The 27,151-nt window shown below is 45.1% G+C and overlaps 1 protein-coding gene across 5 annotated transcripts; it reads right to left on the minus strand.

The window, feature by feature from the left end:
• Nucleotides 1-470: 470 nt before the first annotated feature.
• Nucleotides 471-24,752, minus strand: Las1l (LAS1 like ribosome biogenesis factor). Of its 5 annotated transcripts, XM_042666903.1 has the most exons (16): nt 24,505-24,752; nt 23,757-23,882; nt 22,294-22,363; nt 20,817-20,898; nt 19,087-19,614; nt 18,708-18,754; nt 16,955-17,005; nt 16,672-16,730; nt 13,356-13,441; nt 12,988-13,038; nt 12,496-12,702; nt 11,805-11,952; nt 6,301-6,980; nt 2,458-2,608; nt 1,855-1,987; nt 471-683 (listed from the first exon to the last, which is right to left on the minus strand). In XM_042666903.1, the coding sequence occupies exons 1-16, from the start codon at nt 24,693-24,695 to the stop codon at nt 645-647; spliced, it is 2,649 nt and encodes an 882-aa protein (XP_042522837.1). In that variant the 5' UTR covers nt 24,696-24,752; the 3' UTR covers nt 471-644. The 5 variants fall into 5 exon arrangements, with proteins under 5 accessions (XP_042522837.1, XP_042522836.1, XP_042522838.1 ...); XM_042666902.1 differs by lacking the exon at nt 16,672-16,730 and having other exon boundaries at nt 16,896-17,005; XM_042666904.1 differs by lacking the exons at nt 12,988-13,038; nt 16,672-16,730 and having other exon boundaries at nt 16,896-17,005.
• Nucleotides 24,753-27,151: the final 2,399 nt, after the last annotated feature.

The following is a 27,151-nucleotide window of genomic DNA, read 5'->3' on the forward strand; positions in this document are numbered from 1 at the left end:
GAACTGTGGGTCAGCCCCTAAATCTGTCTCTTAATACCCACTGCAGAGAAGTACACTCTTTTTTTTGGTTAAAAGATAAACATAAAAAAGAAAGATATATCTCTGGCTCTTGATTACTGTTCTGTGTCCAGTAAGAGCAGGTAAGGAGAAAAGCTAAAACACCTAGGTCTTCTTCCCAATGTTATGGAAACTCTAAGCAACTTCTTCCCCCACTCTCTCCTCCCCTACTCCTCCACCATACTTTAGTTGCTGGCTAGGCACTGTGGCTAGCAATGCTTCTCCTCTGGGACCTGATAGTTCCATAGGAGCTGGACTCATACTACAGCGGAGGAGTGAAGAAATTGTTTCAGGTGCCAGGAAGAAGGCATGGGTGGAGTCTGGCTGTAGGAGCAATCAAACCAGTAGACTAAAGGGCCTGAGGATCCAGCTTCTATTCAAAGGCTAAGGAAGAACAGAATGCACCTTCTCAATTCACAAACACCAAAATAACAGTTGCTTGTTTATTTTTCTTCAAAACAAAAGGGAAAAAATTAAAATTCTACTGTAGTAGGAAATTGAGTTGAAGTGTCAATCAGAAGAGCTGCACACCAGCCTTGAGCCGATACAGCTGTGCAGGGTTCCAAAGAAGGCCCTCATGGTTGATGCTACTGGTGCAACTGCTGTTGTAGCTTAAGCCCAGGGTGCTGTGGAGAGAGTGGGGACAATCAGTCATGGAAAAAGATGACTCTAGACTCTGGCAGAGCTAAGAGTGCTATGTATGCCTGTGGGAAGTGTCCACCCCCATTCTTTGCTTTATAAAGAGGCAAATAACTGAGAAGTAATATCCTGGTGGGCCCGAGGGATAGCTTTGCCCTTCCTCCAGTTGAAGGAGAGAAGGAAGAATGGAATTTTCAAATGATGTATTATGCACAGCTCTAGTACACAAACCAAATTAAAGCCCACGCAGAGCTTTGTGGGTTGATATAAGGAAGAAGGCCTCATGAAGATATTGAGAATGACTGCTTCCTTCAAGGCCCTAGTGCTTGGGGGCCCAAGCACTGGATCCATGCCACATTTAATGGCTGGTTAAGGGGTCAAGGCCATGCTTGGACTATGGATAAGCCTGGCTTCCATCCCAAGACTGGACATCTATTTGAAAGAGACAGCTGCCCTCTCCTGGCCCAGCTCAAAATACTCTTGCTTCCTCTGCTTCCTGAAGGTCAAAGGTCCTTCCAGTGATAACTGAGAGCAAAGCCTTCAAGCAGATCCAGGGTTATACTACTGCAGCTGAAAAACCCTTAGAAATGATCTAGTTCAATCCCTCCCATTACCCATGACTTTATGGACAAGGAAACTGAGACTACAGATGAGAAAATACTTACCGAAGGCCGCATAGCCTAGCCAAGGATGGAGCTGAGACAAAAAGGAGAGGTAGCAAATGGTCTTCCTATCTAGTAAAGCCTCCTTACTATAGGATGGATAGAAATGGGGCTGAGGCAACTTTCTTCCTGATTTAACAGCTCTACCTATGCACACTTCACCCTTGATACCCTGGTGCTCATCAAACCAGCCATTATTACCCAGAGCCAACCTACTTATGGCTGAAGGGAGATGGGGCCTTTCAGACATGTGAACCCGACTCCCAACTACCTTCCCCAGTTGCCTCCTCTCTTCTCCATTAGGCCTAACAGCCACTAGCTTCAGAAAGAGTCCATGGCACTGCCTTGAGCTGGGTCTGGCCTGCTCCTGGAGCCCCTGGATTCTCGAGCTCTCTTCCAGAATGCTCAAGTCACATCTCAACAGAAATAGGCAAACAACAGAGGAATGGACTCTCAATTTCAGGGGCCCATGGAGGTCTCTCTCTTTGGTACTCACAGGATTCTCCTGGCCATAATGGCCCAGCATTCCAGAATATACAGGCCCCCTGGGCTCCTGAGTGTTACCAGCATTGTTCTCAAGAAAGGGTTGCTTGGTTCCTGGCTCCATGGTGACCCAAGGGCTTTTATGCCTATGATCCAAAGTAAGTTTCAAGGGAAAGCATGAGTTCTGCACAGGCCTTGCTAGCAAGATGCCTGCACAGTGCTAGAAGGCATACTGATTACTCTATGCAGCTTTGGACAAATCCCTTCCCCTTTCTGGGCCTCAGTTTTCTCATTAGAAACAGAAAGAAGCTGGATCAGAGCATCTGTTCTTGATCTCTGTGGGATACTGGAATCTTTAAAAATTAACTGAAAGCTACTGACCCCTCCCTTCCAAACGCGTGCGCACACACGTGTACATCCACCTACACAGCAAGACTGTATCTGTGAAGGGTGCCAAGCCAGCTTTGAATGGCTACTTCACTGGCTACCCACACTAAAGATAGGAAGATCTAGAGGGCCAGGCTACCTATTCACCCACCCCACTTTGCCTCCTTTTACTCCTGTGAGTGGCAGACAAAGGTGGGGGGTAAGAAATCCTGCCCAGATGGGTACTTACCTAGTCTTGGACTTTGGAGAACGAAGCCTCTGGTCTACCACAGGCTGGTCCAAAAGATACATTGTATCATAACTGTCCAGCATAAACTCTGATGGGTCACCGGTTTGACCTGGCACACGGCCTAAGGGGAATGTGTCCCAACGTACATCTTCTGTGGAACGAGGTAGCAAAAGTGGGCTGATGAGCTGGTAGTCCATCTGGGGCACAGGTTCACCCACCCACACCACTTAGCCTATTGTGCATGGGTTCTCTGCATCCCCTAGCCTCACTCCTCACGAGACCCCCCCCACCTCAGCACCCTACCACACAGCCTTCACAGCCCTTCTCCCTCTCCGTGTGTTCGTATATGTACCTATAAGCACAAAGGTATGAAATTTTTGGCTTCTCTACACTCTTCTCACACAGGTCCCTTCACAGAAATAGACATCTTCAGACCTGGATTCTTCACTGCCTCAATCTTCCACCTTCACCTCTACTTCCCTCTGGGAGGTCCCCACGATTCCCATAGCATCCTCTCCCCAAATCCACCAATACCACACAGTATCTGAACAACCAAAATTTCCTATATATCTACACAGAACCCCCATGAAGCTTGAGTGTCATTATCCCCTTTTAGTGGCCTTACCTAGAGAGATGCACATGCATTTACACACACCTCTAACCTGAGGGTTAGAGTCTATGTCAGAGGTAAAACGCTCCTTACATCTCTTACAAGGTTTTCATGGCTCCAGATGTACACGTAAAGAACATCCATTCTCCAAGTAAGGGTAGTCCCACCTCCCAAGTATGTATATAGAATCACACATACCTCCATTCAGTGAATGTTCCCTTTTCACTCCCTGCCTTCCACACTTCTCATTCACAGGCACAGAAATCTTCATATCCTTACTGCCGCCCCCCCAACAATGTGTGTGGACAATCGACATAAACAGAGGGTAAGAGCCCCTCTTAGTTCACAACCCAGAGCCCCAACACACATGCAAAGACACTTCATTAGGGGATGCACTATACCAGGCATTCCTGATCTCCTTCTGCCTTATCACTTGAACATCCCAACTTAGTGATATACTAAAGTCTTCCAGGGTTGGAGGCATGGCTCAAGTCATAGAGTGCCAGCCAATGAGCAAAAGCAAGCTTCTGATACTGAATTCGAGTCTTGGTCTCAGACAAAAAATAAAACAAGGAAAGTCTTCTACCCTATCCTTACACAAATCCATCTGGTGCTGTCAAGAGAAGCATACATGCTGGGTATTAGAAGCTAGTGTCTATAATGCCTAGCTAATTAAAAGGCTGAGATTTGAGAATAATAGTTAGAGTGATCCCAGGCAGACAGATCCATGAGACTATCTCCACGTAACCAGCAGAAGTGGTAGAGCACCAGCCATAATTGATAAAGCTGAGCAAAAAGTGTGAGGTCCTGCGTTTAAACCCCAGGACTTAAAAGAAAAATGGGAGGAAGGGAGGGATGGAAGGAAGGAAGGAAGGAAGGAGGGAGGGGGGGAGGGGGAGGGAGAGAGGGAGAGAGGGGGGGAGAGAGAGAGAGAGAGAGAGAGAAAGAGCGCGCGCACACATTTACTACTGAGCCTTTTCACATAGGATCTATTTCTGAGAACCTGCATCTCCCTAGTACTCAAAGAATTCTCCTTGCCATAATGCTAAAAAAAAAAAATCGGAAAAGGATGAACCCTGGACCGCCTTGTGCATACCCATGACTTGAACTCAGGACCTTTATCTCTCACTCAACAGATCAGCTTTCTGGCTCATGGCCAGTAGTTTACCACACTAGCTTGGACCAGCAGGTTTCTATGTAAATCACAGAGATGTTCCCTAAGAAGAGTTGTTTCTAGCCGGGCGCCGGTGGCTCACGCCTGTAATCCTAGCTACTCCGGAAGCTGAGATCTGAGGATCTCGGTTTAAAGCCAACCCGGGCAGGAAAGTTTGTGAGACTCTTATCTCCAATAAACCACTAGAAAACCGGAAGTGGTGCTGTAGCTCAAGCCATAGAGCGCTTGCCTTGAGCTGACGAGCACAAGAACAGTGCCCAAGCCCAGAGTTCAAGCCCCACGACCAAAAAAAAGAAGAGTTGTTTCTATTCTTTTACATATCAAATTACCTCACATATAGGTACAATTATGTGTCAATTTTTAAAAATTGTAGGCTTGGACTGGGAATGTGGCTTAATAGTAGAGTGTTTGCCAAGCAAGCATGAAGCCCTGGGTTCCATTCCTCAGTACCACAGAAACAGAAAAAGCTGGAAGTGGTGCTGTGGCTCAAGTGGTAGAGCACTAGCCTTGAGCAAAAGAAGCTCAGGGACAGTGCCCAGGCCCTGAGTTCAAGCCCCAGGACACACACACACAAGCCCCAGGACACACACACACACACACACACACACACACACACACACACACACACACACACACACACACACACACACACACACACACACACACACACACACACACACACACACACACACACACACACACACACACACACACACCTAGCACTCCTTATGCCCCAGCCCTTCCACATCTGTCCCAGGAGCTCATTTACTCACACCTTCGGGTTCCATATTGTTCATTATCAGGCCCACTTGTTTTCCTCCCTTCCCTAAGATTCAGTATATAGGCCCCACCCCCTCCACATATTCTGCAGACTTGTCTACTACTTTTCCTGGGTCTCCCTTCCTTGAAGTTCCTACTCCCCAACCCAAATGAAGGCACACAAAAGACTACCCTTGGAGAAAGATTCAGGCTCCTACTCTTCATCAGCAACCCTCTATGTCCCACCTTTCATGTTTGGGCTTGTGAGCTTGTATAAACACCTGAAATCCCCACCACTCCTTCTTTGCTCTTCTCATCTTACTTTCAGTTTCTCTGACTCAATGTCTTGAGTTTATTCTAAATACAGCAAAATCTTGTCACTACTGGCCAGCCTTCATGAACTCAAGTAAATAATTACTGCACCTGAAATATGCAGAATATATACATACATCCCCTTGCCTCTTGCTTTCTCCAGTCTAGTGCCCATATCCATGTCAATTCCTTCTGGATGTGCTCTACCTAAAAGAGCTGGCAGCCTTACAGTGGTCCTTGGTGTTTACATACTCCATCCTAAGAGGGTACAAAGACACTCATCATCCATGTACTTGGCTGCCTCTCAGACTTGCTTCATACTGGCTACCTCCTGTTACTTTGAACCCTATCCACAGGGTGCAACTTTAAGAGCCAGTGGTATCAGCAGTAGTGCCACTTACTTGGAGGCTGAGACAGATAAATTGGTCAGGATCACCCTGAGCAACACAATGATACCCCATGTGAAAAAAAATGACACTTGGAAGGTTAGAGGTGTGGCTCAGCATCAAAGCACTTGCTTGACAAGTGCAAGGTCCTGAGTTCAAATCCAAGTACCACCAAAATCACTGAAGTCAAACATGGTGGTCTTTAATACTAAAAACTCAGGAGTGTGAGACAGGAGGACAATGAGTTCAAGGCCAATTTGGTCTCACTCTACAAAGCATTCCAATTAATAATTTCCCTTAATTAAAAAGAAGAGGTAACTGGGTACCGGTGGCTCATGCCTATAATCCTAGCTACTGAGGAGGCTGAGATCTGAGGATCACAGTTCAAAAGCAGCCAGGGCAGAAAAGACTGTGAGACTCTTATCTCCAATTAACCACCAGAAAACCAGAAGTGGTGCTGTGGCTCAAGTGGTAGAGCTCTCACCTTGAGCTAAAGAGCTGAAGGGGACAGCACCCAGGCCCAGAGTTCAAGCCCTATGACACCAAAAAAAAAAAGAAGACAGCCAGAAAAAGAAGTCAATGAGGAATATCAGAGTCCTTACCTGAACCAACTTGCCATGCAGAGCCCTGTAAAACTTCTCTTTTGTGGGCCATGATCCTGGCTTGCATCACTGTGGGAGACTCTGATGTAGTATAAGAAGAAGCTTCCATGTTTCCTTCCTCTTCATCATTATCATCTTCTTCATCTTCTCCATCCCCTTCTTCATCTTCCATGTCATTTTCCTCTTCCTCCTCTTCTTCCTCATCTTCCTTGTCCTCATCCTCATCCTCGTCCTCATCCTCATCCTCATCTTCATCCTCATCCTCCTCATCTTCCTCTTCCTCCTTTTCTTCTTCCTGTTCTTCCTCTATCTGGTCCTGCAAGACCCTTTGCTTCTCCTTCTCTGATTCCTCTTTTTCTTGTTTTTCCTCTATCTCCTCCTCCAAGACCTTTTCCTCCTCCTTCTCCATCTCCTCTTCCTCAACTTGTTGATTGACATCATGAAGACTACCCTGCTCCTCTGACTGCTGAGCCTTTTCTTCAGACTTACAGTTGGAGTCAGGTGGATTGAGGATCCGATACAGATTCTCTATTGTGAATGGAGTCTTCCCAATGGGAGTAGGGACCACCGTGTCATCCTCCTCCTGGTCAAAACCCCCACTCTGTGTATATATTGAACAGACGCGCAGCAGCTTCGCCTGATCCTCCTTTGGTATGGCTTGTCCCATGGCTTTGAAGACACTGAGCAAAAAGAGGGATGAGGTAGGAAACATTCAAAATATCAAGTTACTTCAAGTTACTTCATACCTCAACACTCCAGGCTTGGAATATATTCTTTGCCCCTCTACACATGCCTCTGACAGGCAGTATTTATTGTAGAGCAGGTAAGACAGAAACAAAAGTATCATGATAGGGTCCTAAACAAGCTCTGTGCTTCATCTATGCCTCATTTCTGTTCTCATTAAAATGAAGATCATAATGGCACCTATAAGGTTCTTGGGATGAGGAAATAAAGCTCACATAGGCTATCTGGCACAGTGTCTGGTACATAGTGGGCATGCAATCTATGATAGCTATTTAGTCTGCACTGAAAAACTATATAAAAACAGGCCTGCAGGGCTGGAAATAAGAATGGCAGATCCCTCTCTCCTGGCCTAGCTGAACAATCTTTCTGAGCTCCAAGGATATGCCTGGAAGTATGCTAGGCTCCTTCTGCATGGAAGACAAGATGTACTCTCTTTATGTGAGTGGCTACAGCCCAGCCTTGAATAGAGGGGAAAAGGCAGCAATTGACAAGACAAAGCAGGAAGTAAAGGAAGGCCCTATGAGCATTGGGAACTGATGGTGGGTACTACAGGAACAACTGGGGGAGGCAGAAAGCACAAGGAAGGAGACTGAGGGAGGCCTTGGTACAGGTGAGGCCCCCCTGGAAAGGGGAGAAAAAGAAGGCTGAAAAGGGAGGTGCATGTGTGTTGGGGTGCAGGTCACCTGCCACTTCTGAGCACACATGAAAGCTGTGGTTTCTGATGATCATCATGGTGATCAGGTGTTGGATGGCCACGTAGAGGGGACCTGGGCAGGGCAGCCTAGAGGCAGGGAGACCAGGGCAGAGCCTCTTGGGACAGTTCAGGTCAGAGTCAGTGAGGGCTGATGTAAGGGTACAGCCAGTGGAGATGCAAGGGAGAAGCTGCTCACACAGACAGACAGACAGACTGACAGCAAGGGTCAGAGAAGAATTAAACCTGATGACATCATGTAAACACACACACACACACACACACACACACACACACACACAAACAGATGGCATCAACAGCAAACAACCACCAAATACAGAGCTCTTGGGAGAAGACAAGCATACCTCACCCAAACTTGCTTACAACCTGGCACCAGCACTGATGAACACATGGGCAGGGTGGCAGGATAGGGACTGTCCTTCTAGGTGTATGCATGTGTACTGCACCTGCTTCATGAAGGGACTTATGTCTGGTTTCCCTCTAGGTGCATGCAGGCTGGTCATGTGTATGGTCACCCATCTGTTGGGGGACGGCAGGCCTTATAGCTAATGACTCTACTAAGAGACCCTTTCTGCTATGCAGGACTAATTTCATATTTTAGAAGGACACTGGCTCAAGTGGAGTTACTAGCAGTTAGCTGGGAACAGCTTTTAGCTTTATTAGAGAAAAAGCCAAGGAGAAACTCTCTGCCCTTTCACTGTGGACCATTAGTGTGATTAATAATAAATATTCTCAAGCAGTTGGTACTGATGAGATACTGTTTCACTGTTATTGTTACCCTCCCATTACCTCTAGCTGTCTAGCCTGCCCACTAAGGTGACAGGATGACAAGCATTGTAAAATGCATCTCCTTCCTCAGTGTGCAAGCTCAAAGCTCAGGAGTGAGGTAGTCACAAGTTCAGGATGATGGAAAGTTTCACAGGACCCAAACCCAGATCTATCCCATTGTCAACAAACAATGTGACTTTAATCCTCACACTCTTAATGTTCTACTTGTCAGAGTATCATATTTCCACCTCCCAAGATTGCTGTGTCAAATTATCTGAAATAACTGCTACAAAAACACACAGCACCATGCCTGGTAATCACCAATGTTCTCTTTTATTTTTACTCTAGAAAAAACAAAGGGCAAGTTCTATATTCATTTACTAATAGATGCTTTCTGCAACAGTACCACCTAGTGGAGCATTACTGAAGAGCATAGGACCAAGGATAGCTATCTGGGTTCTAGCCCTTGATTACTTGCAAAATACCTGGGAATATCCCCTCTATTATCAATGCTGTGTAATGGGGTGATTACATCTAAACTTACTGATTATCTGGGAAAGGCAGAATCTGTGCATAGGGAATCATACCCAAGTGAGCCGCTGTTACTGCTGGCATGTGTCGCATCCCTCTGGTATGCTTGGTTGGGAGAAGATCTCTGTGGTCCAGACTTCTCCAAGACCAGCAGCTTCCATTCTGCAGGCACTTAGGATTGGAAAGTACCTTGAAAGCCACCTATCCAAACCTTTCCAAGCTGCTCTCTGCATTCCCTCCCACTAATACATACACAAGCTGTTCCTTGTACATGTTGAAATGTCCTCTACTTTCCCTGCTTGAACAGTTCAAATGCGTCTTCTTTGATGCTGCATCCTGACTCTCCAGGCCCTTTCAGCTCTTCTCTCAGTTTTTCATCCATCTAAATCACTTCTAATCTAGAGTATACACTTCTGGCAGTGTGGCTGTCAGGTTCAGTCCTATTTCCTCTAGGTCTTGACTTGGCTGAGTTTGTCTATAAGGCCACGGTTTCTAATCTTAAAAAATATTGTGCCCCAAATGCCATAAGAGGCCTGAATAGTAGGATCGGGGGATTAAGAATGTTTGGGGCATCCAGTCTCCCACTGTGGACACTGGGTTAAGCCTTCACCAAGGACAGCACTGCTATCAAGGATACAGCAGAGCAGGTTCAGATCAACATTTACCAAGGCTTGTATTTGTTTGCTGTGCTGGGGCTAGATAGCTAATGCAGAGACCTTGCCCTTCAAAACAGTCTAGTAGCCCGAAGAGAACAACATGGGAGTAGAAAGGGTAACACAAAAATCTCAGATTTTAGGGAGTCAACAGGACAGAGTAAATATTGCCACCACCAGTGACACTGGGAATAGAGGAAGATCACTTTGGGGTTGGGACAGGGAGTAAGAAATTCTCTTTTGGTCACAATACGGTGTCTATGGGTCATCCATGTTCAGCACGCACTGAGTAAATGAGGCTGAATTGTGGGGGAAAGAGCCTGGGCTATAGAGATTTGTGCCTTAGTAACTAGGAATGAGTACAAGCCTTTCCAGGAGGGAATGGTAAACAGCATTAAGGCAGCAGACTCAGAAATTGGCCCCTGTACTTGGTAATTAGGTCAATGCAGCTATAAGGGTGGGCACAAATGGTAACAGACTGAGGAATAAGAGACAAACTACCGAGGACTGCTTGAGCAGGTTTGCAAAACTGGCAATAACTCAACGAAGATGCAGAGTCTAAGCATTTTGTGCTGTATTGTGATTATTATTCTGTTTTGTTTTTAAGATGAGAAAAACTCAGGCACATTTGTAAGTTGAAGAGCAAGAGTCATTAGAGCAAGTGAGAGGCTGGAGTGAGGCCCCAGCGATGCTGGCAGAAGTAGTTTCAGAGCACAGGTGGAGGAGCAGGCTTTGAGGTGGGATAAGGCCATCTCATCCTGAGACTGGTGAGGTTGACTGCAGCTGCATATCAGTTTACGAGGGCTGGACCTCAGGTGGAGAGGGCCCTGTCGAATGCCTCCTTGTGCTCGAGGAAGCTAGGGTGAGAAATGGGAGAGGAGGAGGACTTCAAGTGAGTGGTAAGGTTTTAGAGTAGTCAGAGAACAGGAAAGTGGTCAGAAAACAAGTAAAAGTTCAAACAAACAGAACTGAAGCCTAGCCCAAGATTAAACATCATACCTCTGCAGTGGCAGCAATCCACAGGACTATGTGGTTTTCTCCAGCAGAACTCAGCTAAACAGGCTGAGGAGCAGGGGAAGTAGAGTTGGAAGATTAATCCCAGCACAGTGGGTTGCAAGTCAGACACAGCCAAAGGATAAGGAGAGCTGAGGGTGTTGATGATGAGTGACCAACCACAGGCAGGAAGGCAGCAAGGAAATGGAGGGATAGAAGTCTTAGTACAGGCACAGAACAGGTGTCATGGATAGGCAAGGGTGAGAAGCAGGACAAGAGGTTGTAGGTTGTAGTCACTGAGTGGGATGCAGGGATGTCAGCTTTCAGATGTGAAACAGCTTTGAGATGGAAATGGGCTGCTGGGTATAGCAGAGACTGAAAATCACTGGGTTGAAGGCTGTAGTGTCAGATGATCACCCAAATGCAATAGATATTGCTCCAGAAAGCAGGAAGAAAATCATTCAGGTGTTGACAGCTTCCATGAGAATGAGGGAAGTGGTGGGGGTAGGAGAAGGGGGGCAGAAAATGACAGAGAAAGGAAAAGGGAAACAACCACAGACATTTACAGAAATCAGTGCAATATTCCATTTGACCAGAACCCAGAGCAGACTGGTAAAGGGGACTTATGTATAGGGTTACCATGATAGGTTAAGGCCAGAATCAGAAAAATATATGAAATGTCAGACTACGAAGCCTTCACTTCACCAAGAAGGCAACAGGGAGCCACTGTTAGTTGCTGAGCAACTATCAGAGGTATACTTTGAGACGGAAACAGAGGAAATAGCACTGGGCTTGGAGTAAAAAACCTGGATTCAGTAATATACAGCAGCTACCATTAATTGTGCACTTACTCTGTGCAGGCCAATGTGCTAAACATTCTCTTGCTGGACTCAGTTTAGCCAAGTCTTACACTGAATGATCTTAGGCAAAAACATATTCTTGCCACTCGGTTAGCTGGACTCAGCTCTGCCACCTGTCGGTGGGAGAGGGACTGGACTAAGTGTCGTGAAAAGGGTCCTCTAATGGCTGGCCAGTTCAGGGCTGAGTGGCCCTAAGGATTCCAGGGCCTCACCCTCTTACCAGAAGGAATTCAAAAGACTTACAGCTGAAGGAGTTGGGGGCTGGCCCAGCAAGGTGATCCCAAGCAGAATTGAACCACCTGGGACCAGTCAATGGAGGCAGAGCAGTTGAAAAGCCTCCAGCTCTTTCTTGCTTCCCACTGGCTTGCAGAAAAGAGGCGAGCATTCCGACCTAAGAGAAAAGAATGACTTAAGGAGAAGCAAACTTTACTAACCTTCTCTCTATACCCCGCAAGTTCCTCCCCCACTATACTTCCTAACTGCTAAAGGTATGCAGGTTTTTTGTTTTTGTTTTTTTTTTTTTGTCGGTTGTGAGGCTTGAACTCTGGGCTTGGGTGCTGTCCCTGCACTCTTCAGCTCAAGGCAAGCGCTCTACCACTTACGCCACAGCATCACTGCCAGTTTTCTGGTGGTTAATTAGAGATAAGAGGCTCATGGACTTTTCTGCCCGGGCTGGCTTTGAACCACTATCCTCAGATCTCAGCCTCCTGAGTAGCTAGGATTACAGGCATAAGCCACCGGCGCCCGGCAGTATGCAGGCTTTTTGCTCAGCCCAGTCTGTTGTCTACAGCTGTGTGCAGAACCACTTGGGCAAACATAAACCTTTACCTAAGAAGGTATCTGCCTAATGTTTTTCAGTAGAGAGCTGAGGGCAGTGGCACACACACTCTTGCCCAGGCTTCCTTATGCCCTTGGCTAGAATTGTTTCTCTCACCAGACTTAGTGTTGGCTACAATCAGTTCAACGGTCCATCGAAGGATGTAGGTAGCCCGGATCCCACTGTCCCCCAAAGATGGCAGTTCAGTGAACATCCTTTGCATCAGGGCTTCTGTGAAGGTCTGGGAGTGCAAGCCCCTGAGCAGGGGCTGCCAGAACTGAGAGAATGGCTTTGGCACCAAGGCGTCATCCAAGTTCATGTTTTCTGGTTTGTGAGGGACACCATTGATAAAGGTGGAAAGGCAATAGGGCGAGAAAGAAACAATACAAAAGCAAGAGAGCACGCGTGCACACACCAGAACACGAGTGGACACGCACAGGACCCCCCACCACCACCACCAATATGGTTGCCACCACAAAACAGGAAGAAAGGGGAGAGCAGAATAGCAGAGAAAGAGAAACCAGTTAGGGTTTTGCAACCAACCACTGACTTTAAAAAAAAAAGAAAAAAAAAACTCTGGTTCTGACTTCAACTTTGTTGGTAACTCACTGCGTGACTTTGGGCCAATATCATCCCCTTTCTGGACCTCAGTGTGACCATCTGTAATATGAGGATGTTGAGCTAGATGACCTCATAAGGCCCTTCCAATGCTGCTGTTCTAGCTCTCTAGCCAGTGGCTAAATCACAATTAATGTGACACAATAATGGTATTAAGATTCTCCCACTTTTCCCTCCTTACCCCACCTAGTCAATTCCAAGCCAGCTAAGGACAGCTCCAACAGTGTTGTCAGCAGGGCTACCTGTCCTGCTCAGCCAAAAGGGCTGAGAAGTTTCCATCCTCCCCACCAGGGCCCTATGGCCCACCACTAGTGTTCCCACTCAAAACCTCAAGGTTACAATGGCCCCCAAGACTCTACCTTCATATTCTATCTGCAAAGCTGCCAACTGTTCAAATGTGGGAATGAGGAATCCATCATCCAGAAAAGCATCCAACACAGCATTCCTAAAAGAAGACATCAGAGTTTATCTGGCCATGGTGGCACAAACCTATTGTCCCAAGTAATTAAAAGGCTAAGGGGTGGGGGAGAGCACTGCTTCAGCCTAGGAGTTGAAGATTCACTTGGGCAACAGAACAAAACCCCCATCCCAGGGGAAAAACAAAACAAAACAAAAACATGACCACTATAAATATGCTGGATCCATTTACTGGTTATTTTTAAATGACTGATAACTTGAGGAAGGGGCTGAGTGTGTTGCTCAGTACCACAGCACTGGTCAGAGTTCAATGCCCAGTACCAAAAAAAGAAAACTAGTTTTGTAAACTGAAGAGGACAGAAGACCTCACCTATTCCTCCTCCCTGCCTGCAATAGCCCCAAGGCAGCTAGCATCTTTTGTTCCTGTGGCCAAAAGCATCACTAGGAGAAATGAGGCAGGAGACAACTGAACACCTTCTGGAGCAAGAGTTAAGAGTGTCTAGGATCAATGGGTTTTGAACATGAACTTGCCAAACACATGTCCATCTAAGGCCTACAACAAGAGTTAATAGTGGCTGAACATGCTTCAAAATACAAATTGCCCAGACTCTAAGTATAACCAACAAAATGTGTGTGTGTGTGTGTGTGTGTGTGTGTGTGTGTGTGTGTGTGTGTGTGTGTGTGTGTGTGTGTGTGTGTGTGTGTGTGTGTGTGTGTGTGTGTGTGTGTGTGTGTGTGTGTGTGTGTGTGTAAAAGAAGTCCATACAGTTTGAAATGTGGCTCAGTGGTAGTGTGCTTGCCTAGCATGCATGAAGCCCTGGGTTTGATTCCTCAGTACCACATACACTGAAAAAGCCAGAAGTGGCACTGTGGCTCAAGTGATAGAGTGCTAGCCTTGAACAATTCCCAGGACCTGAGTTCTAGCCCCAGGACTGGCAAAAAAAAAGCCCATAGCCTACAGAGGGAGGGAGGAAAGGAGGGGGGGGGAGAAACAAAGAGAGAGAAACAGAGACAGAGACAGAGTGTCCAACCTAGAGTATGGTAAAGGGATTTCAGAATTTAGGTCCTGTAATCTTTGTTGCTTCTCTTGACCATTCTTCTTTTTTTTTTTTTGGGTCCGGTTGTGGGGCCTGAACTCTGGGCCTGAGCGCTGTCCCTCAGCTCTTCAGCTCAAGGCTAGCACTCTACCACTTGAGCCACAGCGCCACTTCTGGTTTTTTTCTTTTTGCTTATGTGGTGCTGAGGAATCGAACCCAGGTCCTCAGGCATGCAAGGCAAGCGCTCTACCACTGAGCCAACTTCCTAGCCCTTGACCATTCTTCTTTAGTCATCTATCTCTCCTCTCTTTGGCTGTTTTCTTTTAGATCAGGGGTGCCATTTTGGACATTTATGCCATTTATAGGCCATATAAAAATTTCAATACAGGCAAATGGGATCTGAGTAGCTGACAAAAAGCATACATATCTGTTCCAACACTCACCAAATGACTGCACAGGCCTTATATGGCCTATTGGCTAGATCCTCGACATAGAAACCCTGAGGATTCAATTGATAGACAAAATATAATCCAGAGTTCTAGGGACCCAGAAGAAAGTTAGAGGAGTTGAAGTCATTGGCTACCAAGATAATCGCTCATTTTCATCTACTTCCAATCTAAACCACTAAATCAGCAAATGAAAACTGATTCTTACTAGTGGCTCCCAAGATTCCCTCCTTGTTGACCAGGCCAGGAAGGAAATAAAGCACCTTAAGATGTCCCAGTGCCAGGAGAGACTATACTACACTCATATCCAAAGTGCTTGTGGCTCATGCCTGTAATCCTAGCTACTCAGGAGCCTGAGATCTAAGGACCATGGTTCAGAGCCACCCTGGGCAGGAAAGTCCATTAGACTCTAATCTCCAATAAACCATCCGAAAACTGGAAATGGAGCTGCAGCTCAAACTGATAGAGCACTAGCCTTGAGCAAAAAGAGCTCAGGACAGTGCCCAGGCTGAGTTTAATCCCCAAAATTGACCAAAAAAAAAAAAGAAAAAAGAAAAAAAGAAAACCAAGATCACTTAAAGAAGCCACCAGATTCCTGCTCAGCACTACAGGAAAACACTACTGTGTATGGCACAATGCTATTTTCTCACCCACAAGGCTGGAAAAACTGACCGAACACCTTTGAAACTAATAAGAATGTAAAGAACAGAGTGCAGGGGAAAGTCCAGACTCCCCAGCAGATCTACTCTACATTCTATACCACCTACCTATACTCTCTGCTCCATCTGATCTTCTAGCTTTCCCTAGTTGTGAAAGCCTAGCATTTGTTCTGTTGGTGCTGAGAATTAAACTGAGGGAATATGCATGTTAGGTAAATGTTCTACCTCTGAACTATAACCCCAGACCATGGCCACAGGTTCATAGTAAAAAGTTCCCCTAGAGTCCCTTCTACCTGAATTTAAGTAGAATGCCCCAAGAGCAAGGTAGGAACAAGACAGATAAAGCAATACTTAGTGCTCTGGTAAAGAACAAAGTGATAGGGTTGACATCATGTATTAAAAACACTTCATGAAGATTCTTTAAAAATTACTCTTAGCCAAGCACCAGTGTGGTCCATGCTTATTATCCTAGCTACTCAGGAGGCTAAAATTTGAAAACTTTGATTCAAAGCCAGACTAAGCAGGAAAAGTCATGAGACTCTTACCATCAATTAACCACCAAATTTTTTTTTAAAGCTAGAAGTGGAGCTAAGGCTCAAATGACAGAATGCTAGCTAGCCTAGAGCACAAAACCTCACAAATAGCACTGAGGTCCTGAGTTCAAGTCCAAGGAGTGGCACCAAAAAGGTATTTTTTTGCTTTAAAGTGAGCACTACATTTCAGGGTTAAAAAGGAAACACATAAGCTGGGTACCAGTAGCTCATGCTTTGCAATCCTAGCTACTCAGGAAGCTGAGATCTGATGATTTGAAGCCAGCCCAAGCCGGAAAGTCCATTTGACTCATCTCCAATTAACCACCAAAATAGCCAAAGTGGAACTATAGCTCAAGTAGTAGAATGGCAGCCTTCAGTGAAAAAACTAAAGGACAGTGACCAGGTCCTGAGTTCAAGCCTAGAACGTGTGTGTGTGTGTGTGTGTGTGTGTGTGTGTGTGTACTCTCTTACTCTAGAAAGAAAGCCCGTGTGTGTGTGTGTGTGTGTGTGTGTGTGTGTGTGTGTGTGTGTGTGTGTACTCTCTTACTCTAGAAAGAAAGCCCCTGGTTACCTGGTTGCATACCTGTTCTCCCATGCAATGCCCTTGAGCTCACCCAGGATCCATTCTATATGTGGGGACATGTCATTAGTGACCAGGTCCTGAGTTCAAGCCTAGAACGTGTGTGTGTGTGTGTGTGTGTGTGTGTGTGTGTGTGTGTGTGTGTGTGTGTGTGTGTGTGTGTGTGTGTGAATAAGGCTGCACTCTCTTACTCTAGAAAGAAAGCCCCTGGTTACCTGGTTGCATACCTGTTCTCCCATGCAATGCCCTTGAGCTCACCCAGGATCCATTCTATATGTGGGGACATGTCATTCCACGCCTTAACAGCCTGAGGTAAATATCTGTATTTCTCTAGCACCTGTAAGCAAAGAGGATCCCATCAGAAGGCTGATTACACCAGGCAAACCACCAGGTAACCCCGCTAGTATCCCTTTCCCAGGGGACCATAGCACTGCCCCTCAGGAGATAGGACAGGATAGATAGGGGTAGATGCACAACTCCCGTTGGCCCAGAAACTAAAAATAACCAGACCCTGTGGTTCTCAGTCATAAGATTGATGTCCAGTGAAAGCATCTGGATGGAGATGGCCAGAGGGGAATGAAGGGATATAATGGATATGGAAGGCAAGACCTGGGTTCTTATTCTGGTTCTATCATTAACTGTATATGACCTGGTTCTGCCTTTCAATCATCTATAGCTTTAGTTCTTTTTTTTTTTTTTTTTTGGGTCCGGTCGTGGGGCCTGAACTCTGAACTCTGGGCCTGGGCACTGTCCCTCAGCTCTTCAGCTCAAGGCTAACGCTCTACCACTTGAGCCACAGTGCCATTTCCGGCTTTTTTATGTGGTGCTGAGGAATCGAACCCAGGGCCTCAGGCATGCAAGGCAAGTGCTCTGCCACTGAGCCACCTTCCCAGCCCCTTTAGTTCCTTTTTGTCTGAAAAGGTAGAGTTGAATTAAATGCTTTCTGAGTTAAATGACCCCCTCCCTATCAAAATAGCATCCCCCAACAGAGTGCTGATGGCTCATGCCTGTAATTCTGGCTACTCAGAAGGCTGAAATCTAAGGACCACAGTTCAATGTCTGCCCAGGCAATGTCCATGAGACTCTTATCTCCAATTAACCACCAAAAAAACAGAAGTAGAGCTGTGGTTCAAAGTGGTAGGAAGAGTGCTAGCCTTGAGTGAAAAAGGTCAAGGATAGAGCTCAGGTCCTGAGTTCAAGCCCCACATCACCACCAACAAAAAAAAGCACCCTTCAGCTGACCTGATCTAGCGAAGTCCTTTTTTTTGGGGGGTGGGACCCGGTTGTGGGGCTTGAACTCTGGGCCTGGGCGCTGTCCCTCAGCTCTTCAGCTCAAGGCTAGCGCTTGACCCCTTGAGCCATAGCGCCACTTCCGGCTTTTTTCTTTTTGCTTATGTGGTGCTGAGGAATTGAACCCAGGGCCTCATGCATGCAAGGCAAGCACTCTACCACTGAGCTACCTTCCCAGCCCCCATCTAGCGAAGTTCTTGATACTCCTCCACCTGCCCATCAGCTGCAAAACTGTAGGATTGTGCAACTGCCCATTCCCAGTAGCTATCTCCTACCCAAAGGGAAGATTATCCACAAACTTCATCATCTACTCTCTTCCACTGGTGTGGATGACCCTAATGGACTCCATACCTCTTCTTTCCGTCCTAGTTCCCCCCTCTCTTTCTGAGAAGTTCCCTCATGCTTTGCCACTTTTCTCTCAAATTCCTTCTTAAGAATTTAATTTCTGGGCTGGGAAGGTGGCTCAGTGGTAGAGCGCTTGCCTTGCATGCCAGAGGCCCTGGGTTCGATTCCTCAGCACCACATAAGCAAAAAAGAAAAAAAGCCAGAAGTGGCACTGTGGCTCAAGGGGTAGAGTGCTAGCCTTGAGCTGAAGAGCTGAGGGACAGCGCCAAGGCCCAGAGTTCAGGCCCCACGACCGGACCCCCCCCCCCCAAAAAAAAGAATTTAACTTCTTTCTCTCTCAGGTAGCTGGCAAGAATAAATGCTAGAGCAAATGAGAGTATGCCAGCTCAAGGGCAATTCCTTACCTTAAACTGTTCCTCTTCATAAGATATCAGCAGCTGACAGGCTCTTTCTGAAAACAGAATGAGGAGACAGGTAGGGCAACCAGCCTAGCTCAGCTGGGATTGTGAGCCTGTCTCATTTCATTTCATGAGCTGTGAATTGAAAACTAATATTCCTTTTTGACCTATTTCACAAAACTCAAGGGAAATAATTTAAGAGGCAAATATGACAATGATTTGGCTATGGAAACTGGGCAAGATGGTTTGTGATAGTAATTTTTCAAGCTAGAACTCACCACAGGCTACTGCAAATGCCAAGCCTACGAAGTAACAAGTGCTTGACCCTTAGTCTGAAATATCCAGGCTCATGCTTCCCTCTTTATCCACATTCATGTGCACCTACCATACAACTCCTTATGTCTCACAGGCCTTTTCCCTCGAGAATCCACCACTTCACTGCCTTTTGTGTTTTCATCATCCTTGACATCCAACTCTGCACCTTTTACATCATCCTTAGACTCAGATCTCTGCTCATCATCAACATTCGTATCTTCTTCCTCTTCTTCTATGTCTCCTCCCATATCCCCTGGGTTTTTTCTGGGATTCCCTCCTGAGTTTCCTCGCGAGTTTTCTCTGGAGCTTCCTCTGGAGCTTCCTCCTATATTTCCTCCAGGGATTCCTTCAAGATTTACTTCGGAATATCTTCCGGGGTTTCCTTCTGCGTTTCCTCCAGAGTTTCTTCTGGTGTTAGACTTTTGGTTTCCTCCAGTTTTTCCTCTGGGGTTTCCTCCTGCATTTCCTAGATTATCTTCTTGGTAATCTTCTCCTATCTCCATCTTCTCTTCCTCAAACTCCAAAGTATCTTTCATACTGTTCTCCAACTGATGGCACCAGTAGGTGTTCTGGAGCCATTTCAGCACAAACTGGCAGCCTGAAGAAGGAAAGAAGGCAATAGCATAGAACCAGCTGCAAGCAAGCAACTAGCAGGTCCCCAGCTCTCTGGCCCTCCAACCTCATCTTGTGAGCAATGGGAAAGTCTAGTAATCATTCATATACAGTGTAGCTCAAGTGGTAGAGCATATGCCTAGCAACTACAGGGCCTCTAAAAACTCATCCTCCTGAGTCTGAGTTATCCCTTTTTGTTTTCTCCTATTTGCTAGCATCTTTCCTAGAACACAAATTACACTGACATTGGATGCTAAAAACAGCAAGTGATGTTAAGTAAGAAACTGGGACTCAGTCCCACACAGCCTTAGCCAAAGCCAAACTAAATCACCAGGTTGTTCATTTGTTTTTTGGTGGCAGGTGCTTAACCATTTCAGCCATGCCGCTAACTTCTTTTTGCCTTGGCTATTTTCAAGTAGGTTCCTGCTTTATGCCTGTTTGGGCTTTTCCATGTTACTGGGGATTTCAGGTTTACACCACGCACCGAGCCATTGTACTTTTCCCAAAGCTGGGATAATAGACAAGCACCACCATACCCAGCCACTGGTTGAGATGGCGTCTCACAAACTTTTATGCTCAGGCAGGCCTTAAACCACAATCCTTCCTTCTGTCTCTAAATAATGGGTTTCCAATTGAGATGGGTAGAATGTCCAAAGATCTCCTAGATATATGACACTGTTGATGGCTCATGTGTCTCATCTTGCTGTCCCTGCTGTATAGTGAAGCTGGAGAGGTATTACCTCAAGTGCAAAATTTAAGAGGAGGCTAAGAAACTATTCAAGGTATCAAGACAAAATAAGATCAGTATCCTACAAAGCCTAAGGCAAAAGAACTCAGTAAGTCTAATTTTGTTTTTATTTTGCAAACTTTGTTCATCACATAGTTTTTCACATTAAAATGCCATTTACCACAGGGGTATGGCTCATGGGATAGAGCAGCTCACCTAGCAAATGGAAGGCCCTTAGTTCAAATCCTCATATTGAGCCCCAGTACTATTTATCTGGATCATCAGACTTGACAGACCCTTAAATGTTGTGCCCAAGGCGAGTAACTGATTTGTTTCACTTTATTCCTGGCTTTGAATCCTGGTAAGATTTCTCCTACAATCCCTCTACCTCAAATTCCACTTTGTCCAGGCTCCAGTGCTTAACCATGATACTTATACTCTCCTCAAAGGTGGAGACTCACCTTTGCGACATTCATTTAGATGTGGCATTTTCTTGTGAGTCAATTCATGGCGAAGTTCAACAATCCAATCTGGAATGTTTATCTGAGTGGAATTGAGGGATGAGTATAAAAATTAAAAAATGCAAAGGCTGAAAGGAACCCAGTGATAAATTAGCCTGACATCTCCTCTCACTTTACAGATATAGAAACTGATGCTCTGGGGACTGGGAAGGTGGCTCAGTGGTAGAGTGCCTGCCTTGCATGCATGAGGCCCTGGGTTCGATTCCTCAGCACCACATAAACAGAAAAAGCTGGCGCAAATGGAAGAGTGCTAGGGTTGAGCTGAAGAGCTGAACCAGAGTTCAAGCCCCACTACTGACAACAACAACAACAAAAAGAAACTGATTCTCTGGTAGAAGACCCTAGTCATTCTAACAGTTAAGGTTAAAAATGGGTTTCTTAGCCCAATGCTGATGGCTCACACATATAATCCTACTTAGGAGGCGGAGATCTGAGGATCACAGTTTGAAGCCAGCCTAGGGCAGGAAAAGCCGTGAAACTCCTATCTCCAGTTAATCAACAAAAGCTGAAAGTAAAGCTGTGACTCAAAGTGGTAGAGCACTAGCCTTAGCACTAAAGCTCAGGGACAGAGCCTGAGTTCAAGCTCCAGGACTGGCACAAAAAAAGGGTCTCTTGCTCAGTTTTACTGCTCTGTGGAGGTGGTCTTAAAAATCAGGAAAGGTACTCATATCCCCCAACCACCAACCATTCACCTGCAACAGAGACTTCTGAATGAGCATTAACAATCACATTCTCCAGCCTCCTTCTGCCCTTTCCCTTTGCTTTTCCCTGAGTGCCTATTACCCATCTTTTCTTCCCATACCTCTTCCAGGAAACATATCTTGATGACTGAGAACTTACCTGTCCTCTGAGCCTCTACACAGTTCACATACTAACTCATGGTAGGAATATCTAGGATCTTCTTGCAGCATGGCTGAGCTGTCTCCTCCTTCAGATTGTCAGCTACCTAAAGGTAAGTGCTTTTTGATGGCCACCTCTTTCATGTCCCCTGTATATTCAGGCTCCTGAGCTTCACTGGGCCACTCTAAGCCAGCAGGGTTAGACAAGCCCACTGAAATTTAAGTTATGAGGATTAAGGGAACAATTCTGTTTCTTAAAAACTGGAAGCTGGGTGTCGATGGATCATACCTGTAATCCTAGCTACTCAGGAGGTTGAGATCTGAGGATCACAGTTTGAAGCCATCCTGGGCAAGAAAGTCCATGAGACTTTTATCTCCAATTAGCCACCAAAAAGCCAGAGAGGAGCTGTGTCTCAAGCCTCAGAAGTGACACAAAAAAAGGGAAATGAGGCTCAGGAATTCCTGCTGATTTCAGCTAGTAGTGATGTAATGAACTAGTCTGTTAACATACCTTACCTCATACCCATTTTGTAAATCCTTTAGGCGAAAGAGAATTAAGGCTATTTTATCATACGCACCTCCTGAGCCAGGTACCTGAGGGGGAGCTTGGTATACTTTGTCCTCCTCTCCGAGATAAGATTCACAAACCTGGGGTTAGGGAAGAAATAAGTGACACAGCCCAAAAGAACTGTTTTATACAAAATACCTTGCTGCGTTACTGACACCTTGCATTTCCACAATCTTCCAACTGAGTGTCCTGTTAATATGGTTGATGTCAGCCAAAGCAAAGATAATTCCAACCACTCCAACATTTACTGAGTCTGCTTTGTACTGAAACCATAGAGTAGATATTGCTCTGGCCTTGATGAGTTCAATCTGGGATAAATAATTATGACATAAAATGCTAGAATGTGTGTTACAGATGGTATAATAAAGGACTATATAAGATGATATGTACATGGAAGAGGATATGAGGATCTCAAGACAGACAAAGAGAATGGGATGAGATGAGACTAGACTTTGACATGAAAAAACTCAGTCACAACCTCCCTGCCCTTTCTCCTCATAGGTATGAGCTAGTTTTGCAAATCAGGAACTCTCAGCTCAGGTCTTCACTTTCACAAATCAGCAACCATTCATTCATGAAGGAAATAAAAAGAAAAATAGTTGGTGTACATATACATAAGAATAAGACTGCAAAATCTGTGGGCTAGGAAGGTGGCTCAGTGGTAGAGCTCTTGCCTTGCATGCCTGAGGTCCTGGGTTCGATTCTCCAGTACCACATAAGCAAAAAGAAAAAAAGCCGGAAGTGGCGCTGTGGCTCAAGTGGTAGAGTGCTAGTCTTGAGCTGAAGAGCTGAGGGACAGCGCCTAGGCCCAAAGTTCAGGCCCCACGACTGGACCCCCCCCCCTAAAAAAAAGACTGCAAAATCTACATTAAATCACAGTCAAGAGAAATTAGAAAGTCCCTCTAGGGGAATGAAGTGTGAGCAAATGTAGTCATTCTATTCAGCGTACATTATGTAAAAACTGAACTATATAACTTGAGGGTAGAGACAGGAGGGGGAAAATGGGGAGGAATGATGAAAAGGGTGACACTGTTCAAGAGGTCCTGTACTGGTAATATGACATATAAAATTATAACCCCTTTGTACAACTACATAAAAATAACAATTAAAAACGCAAAATAAAATATAAAATGTAGAAAAAAGCGCCTCTGGATGAGGAGTTAATGAGAAAAGATAACAAATTAGGATTATGAAAACTGGAGGAAACCCAAAGAGGACATCCAATCCAAAGCCTCCCCACATGCCAGAGGAAAAGAAAAATGGAAGACAGTGGCTTACAAGGACAGGGAAAGAAAGAAAAGTTATGTTGGCAGGGAGTACAAAAACCTATATCAATATAAGCAATCATAAACCAAGCCACAGCATTTTGCTTCTGGTAGTCCCTGAAAACAAGCTTTGCTTACCACAGGCCAATCACCTGAAAGATCCCAAAGAAAACCTCCCGCCCACTCTTAAGTCCCATGTAGGTCTTACCTGACTAATGCCATGCCATACAGCAGTCTAAGTTCATCATGGCCCACATTACCAGCTATATCCATGAGTTTACAACGTATCAGGTCAGCAGTAGTAGCCACTGCCAGAGGAAGTTCGTTGCCTAACCTAAAGGAGCCACAGACCAGCACCGTCATAAAAGTCCCTTACAGTTGTCCACCCTATCTCAGAATTTTGGTCACTGCACAAATATTCCTATTATATATAAAAGCTCGGGTGTACATGAAGATAAGAAACCAAAGTGGAAGACAGGCTCATGGTATCCAAAAGCAACACAGGGCACGAGGGACTGATTAAGGTGTACAAAGGACACCTAATTGCTAGACTGTCAAATCAGTTGTGGGGCTGGACACACGTTTTTTCACACCATCAAGCTGTTAGAAAAGCCCCATATTCCTTGTTAGTTTGCCCCAACCCAACTAGACTGAAATAAACACATCACACATCTTTTCAGACAAGCCTCTCTCCTCCTCTCCCTAATTTCAATCCGAAAGCCACCCCCCAAGTGTTTCTGAAGCCCTAGGTGAGGCATCATTAGTCCCTCCAGGACTCTCCCCAAGAGAAAGAAAACGTTATTTGTTACAAGATTTCCATCTACAAACGGAGCCTGGCTTCAACTTTCCCCGCACACTTGAGAAAAGTGGTAATATCTGACATTTTCGGGGGTGGGGGAACGGGCCAACTGAACCTTTTAGGAACTCGCCAGCGCGCGACACAGCGGCCGCATTACCTGCTCCTCCACGCGGAGATTCGGTTCAGCGCATATCGTTGCAACTTTAAGTCATCACAGAACAGATAAACCGTGACCTGGTCCCATTCCGCCTTGCTAAGCCAGGACACCACGATGCTTTGGCTCTTTGCCGGCGACAACTCTTTTTCTTTAACGCCCTTCCTGTACCACGCACTCCATACTCGATCCATCCCCGCCAGACTAAGCCAAAGGCCGAGTCTCGTGCGGCGACGTTGGCGTATCCCCGCCTCTTCTCGTGCTACTCTGACTTTAACGGACCGCCGAGCTCCATCAGCCAATTGGAAATCATGACCCGGACGCAAGCCCGCCTTCCAGTATGAGCGTAGCCAATCGGAATATGGAACATAGAGGTCACAGACGTAATTACGTTCTCGCCACAGGAAGTGTTCAGTTCACAAAACATCCCTAATAGCTCCACTGCGTTCGATCTCTGGGTTCCACCAAAGTTCCGCTCGCTCACCCGCTTCCTTCATAAACGGCAACGCGTGCGGAGATGTGGGTGGAGGCGGGGCCTGGACGGCGGCGGGGCGAGGGCGGGAAGAGTCAGCTGCCGCCATTGGCGGACTGCGAAGGGAAAGTGGTCAGCTAGTGTACTTCCTGAAAATGTGCTTTGAGTTATATTTATATAAAATTTCTATATGATTGTAAATATATCTTCATATAAATATTTTATATTGTTTGCAAATATATATGATTAATAAAATTATGTTCGTATGTTAATTATAACATGAATATATTTCTAAATAATTATGGACAAATATTTATAAATACATTCAATACATATTTATAAGCTATAAGCAAGCATATACAATGTACAAATAAATTATATATTTATGTGTAATACACAAATATATTTATAATATATAATAAATATAAATATATGTGATAAAATTATAACAATATATTTAATATCATAATTGATTATAATAAATATTTATAACGTGATCATTTATTTTTAAAATTTTTTGCCAGTTCTGGGGCTTGAACTCAGGGCCTGGGTGTAAGGTCTGCACAGGGACACCTCTCCACCTCTTGGCTAAGTTTCCGCCCAGAGTCTGTTACCTAAGTAACTGGCAAACCTGGAAGCAGTCACCTTCCCCTCCTGCTAGGTCACATCCTGGGTCACCTCTGGTCACATGCCTCCCATCTGACCTTAGGAGGGTTCCAGACCCTGAGGTCTGTCGGGATCTTGTGAGGCCACACCTTTCCCCCACCTTGCGGCACCTCTTCCTGTCCCTGGCCTAGATAAGTCCTGGCCTGGGGTGGGTTGCCCCTTTCCTTTTCAGCCATGGCTCTCCACCATGCACAGTGGAGGCAGCAGTTCGGTAAATAAATTTCTTCTCCTGCCTCTTCATCGGCTACCTACCTATTTAATATACCTTACACTAGTACTGTCCCTGAGCTGCTTTTGCTCAAGGCTAGCACTCTACCACTTGAGCCACAGGGCCACTTCTGGCTTTTTCTGTTTATCTGGTACTAAGGAATCGAACCCTCGGCTTCATACATGCAAGGTAAGCACTTTACCACTAAGCCATATTCCTAGCCCTAATTTATAAATTTTATATTATATTCAAATATATTTATAGAGTATAACTTTATAAATTAAATCAACAAATAAATTAGTATAAATTAGTTCATAATAAATTTGTGTAGGAATACATCTATATAAATTATATAGTATATTTTTGTTTTATACAATTGGTGTATATATGGTTAGAGTTCTATGATTTGATAATTCAGTAGAAAACTTTAGACATTGAAACAGAAATATGGAAAACATCTAACATAATTAAGTTGAAAAAAAATATCTCCTGGCAAGTATCCAGACATAGTTCCTCTGCTTGAATTACTGGAATAAGAGTTGAAAGTACATTGTTGAGTCCATAAGCTTTATAGACCATAATAATGACAATGCACCTCATGAAGGTTAAAATGTGTTTGTAACTTTAAATATCACTGTCCCCACAATACTGTGAAATTTATTAATCACTTAATCTCAATAAAAATTGTTTTTTTAAAAAGAAAGTACATAGGCCTTGGTTCTAGTCTTACCTGGGTTTTGCCACTACTGTAACCTTGGACAAGACTCTGCCCCTTTCTGAATCTTGGTTGTTGTTTTGGGTGTTATTTTTTTCCTCTACAAGAGGGTTTTCGAATATGTTCCAGTTCTTTTTCATAGTTTAAAATTGAAAGATGGGAATGGGAGTGTGGCTTCAGTAATAGAACATCAACCTTGAGTGAAAAAGCCAACTGCAATTGCAAGGCCCTGAGTTCAAGCCCCACTAGCAGCACAGAAAAGTAAAGGGGAAAAAAGAAAATTGTAGGATATTTGTTTGTAGGCAGAGTTTTACTATATAGCACAGGCTGGCTTTAAATATATCACTTCTGTTTCAATCTACTCAGTGCTGGAATTATAGCTGTGATGTCACACCTGATAAATTCTAAGATTTTTTTTTTTTACCTCTCCTAGCATTCTACTACTGTTGCTTTTAGCATCCACCAAGGTAAATTTACTTTTTTTCTGCATACTTGGGAGAAAGCAATACTGTGAAATCCTTTCGATTTTGCAGGTTGGCTAAAATATATTTAGGACTACCTCCCAGTCCTCATAGAAATTATTCTGCAA

The sequence above is a fragment of the Dipodomys spectabilis genome, unplaced genomic scaffold (genome assembly GCF_019054845.1).
Source record: "Dipodomys spectabilis isolate Male_0828 unplaced genomic scaffold, ASM1905484v1 ptg000370l, whole genome shotgun sequence".
NCBI classification, from domain to species: Eukaryota; Metazoa; Chordata; class Mammalia; order Rodentia; family Heteromyidae; genus Dipodomys; species Dipodomys spectabilis.

Bases quoted from the DNA above. Each gene is read 5' to 3' on its own strand.
- Las1l (XM_042666903.1), bottom strand. From the start codon at position 24,695: ATGGATCGAGTATGGAGTGCGTGGTACAGGAAGGGCGTTAAAGAAAAA. The intron at 13,039-13,355 runs GTAGAGTCTTGG...CTCATATTACAG, and splicing joins TTTGCAGATAGAATATGAAG to ATGGTCACACTGAGGTCCAG. The intron at 11,953-12,495 runs GTGAGAGAAACA...CTTTTCTCTTAG, and splicing joins TGTAGCCAACACTAAGTCTG to GTCGGAATGCTCGCCTCTTT.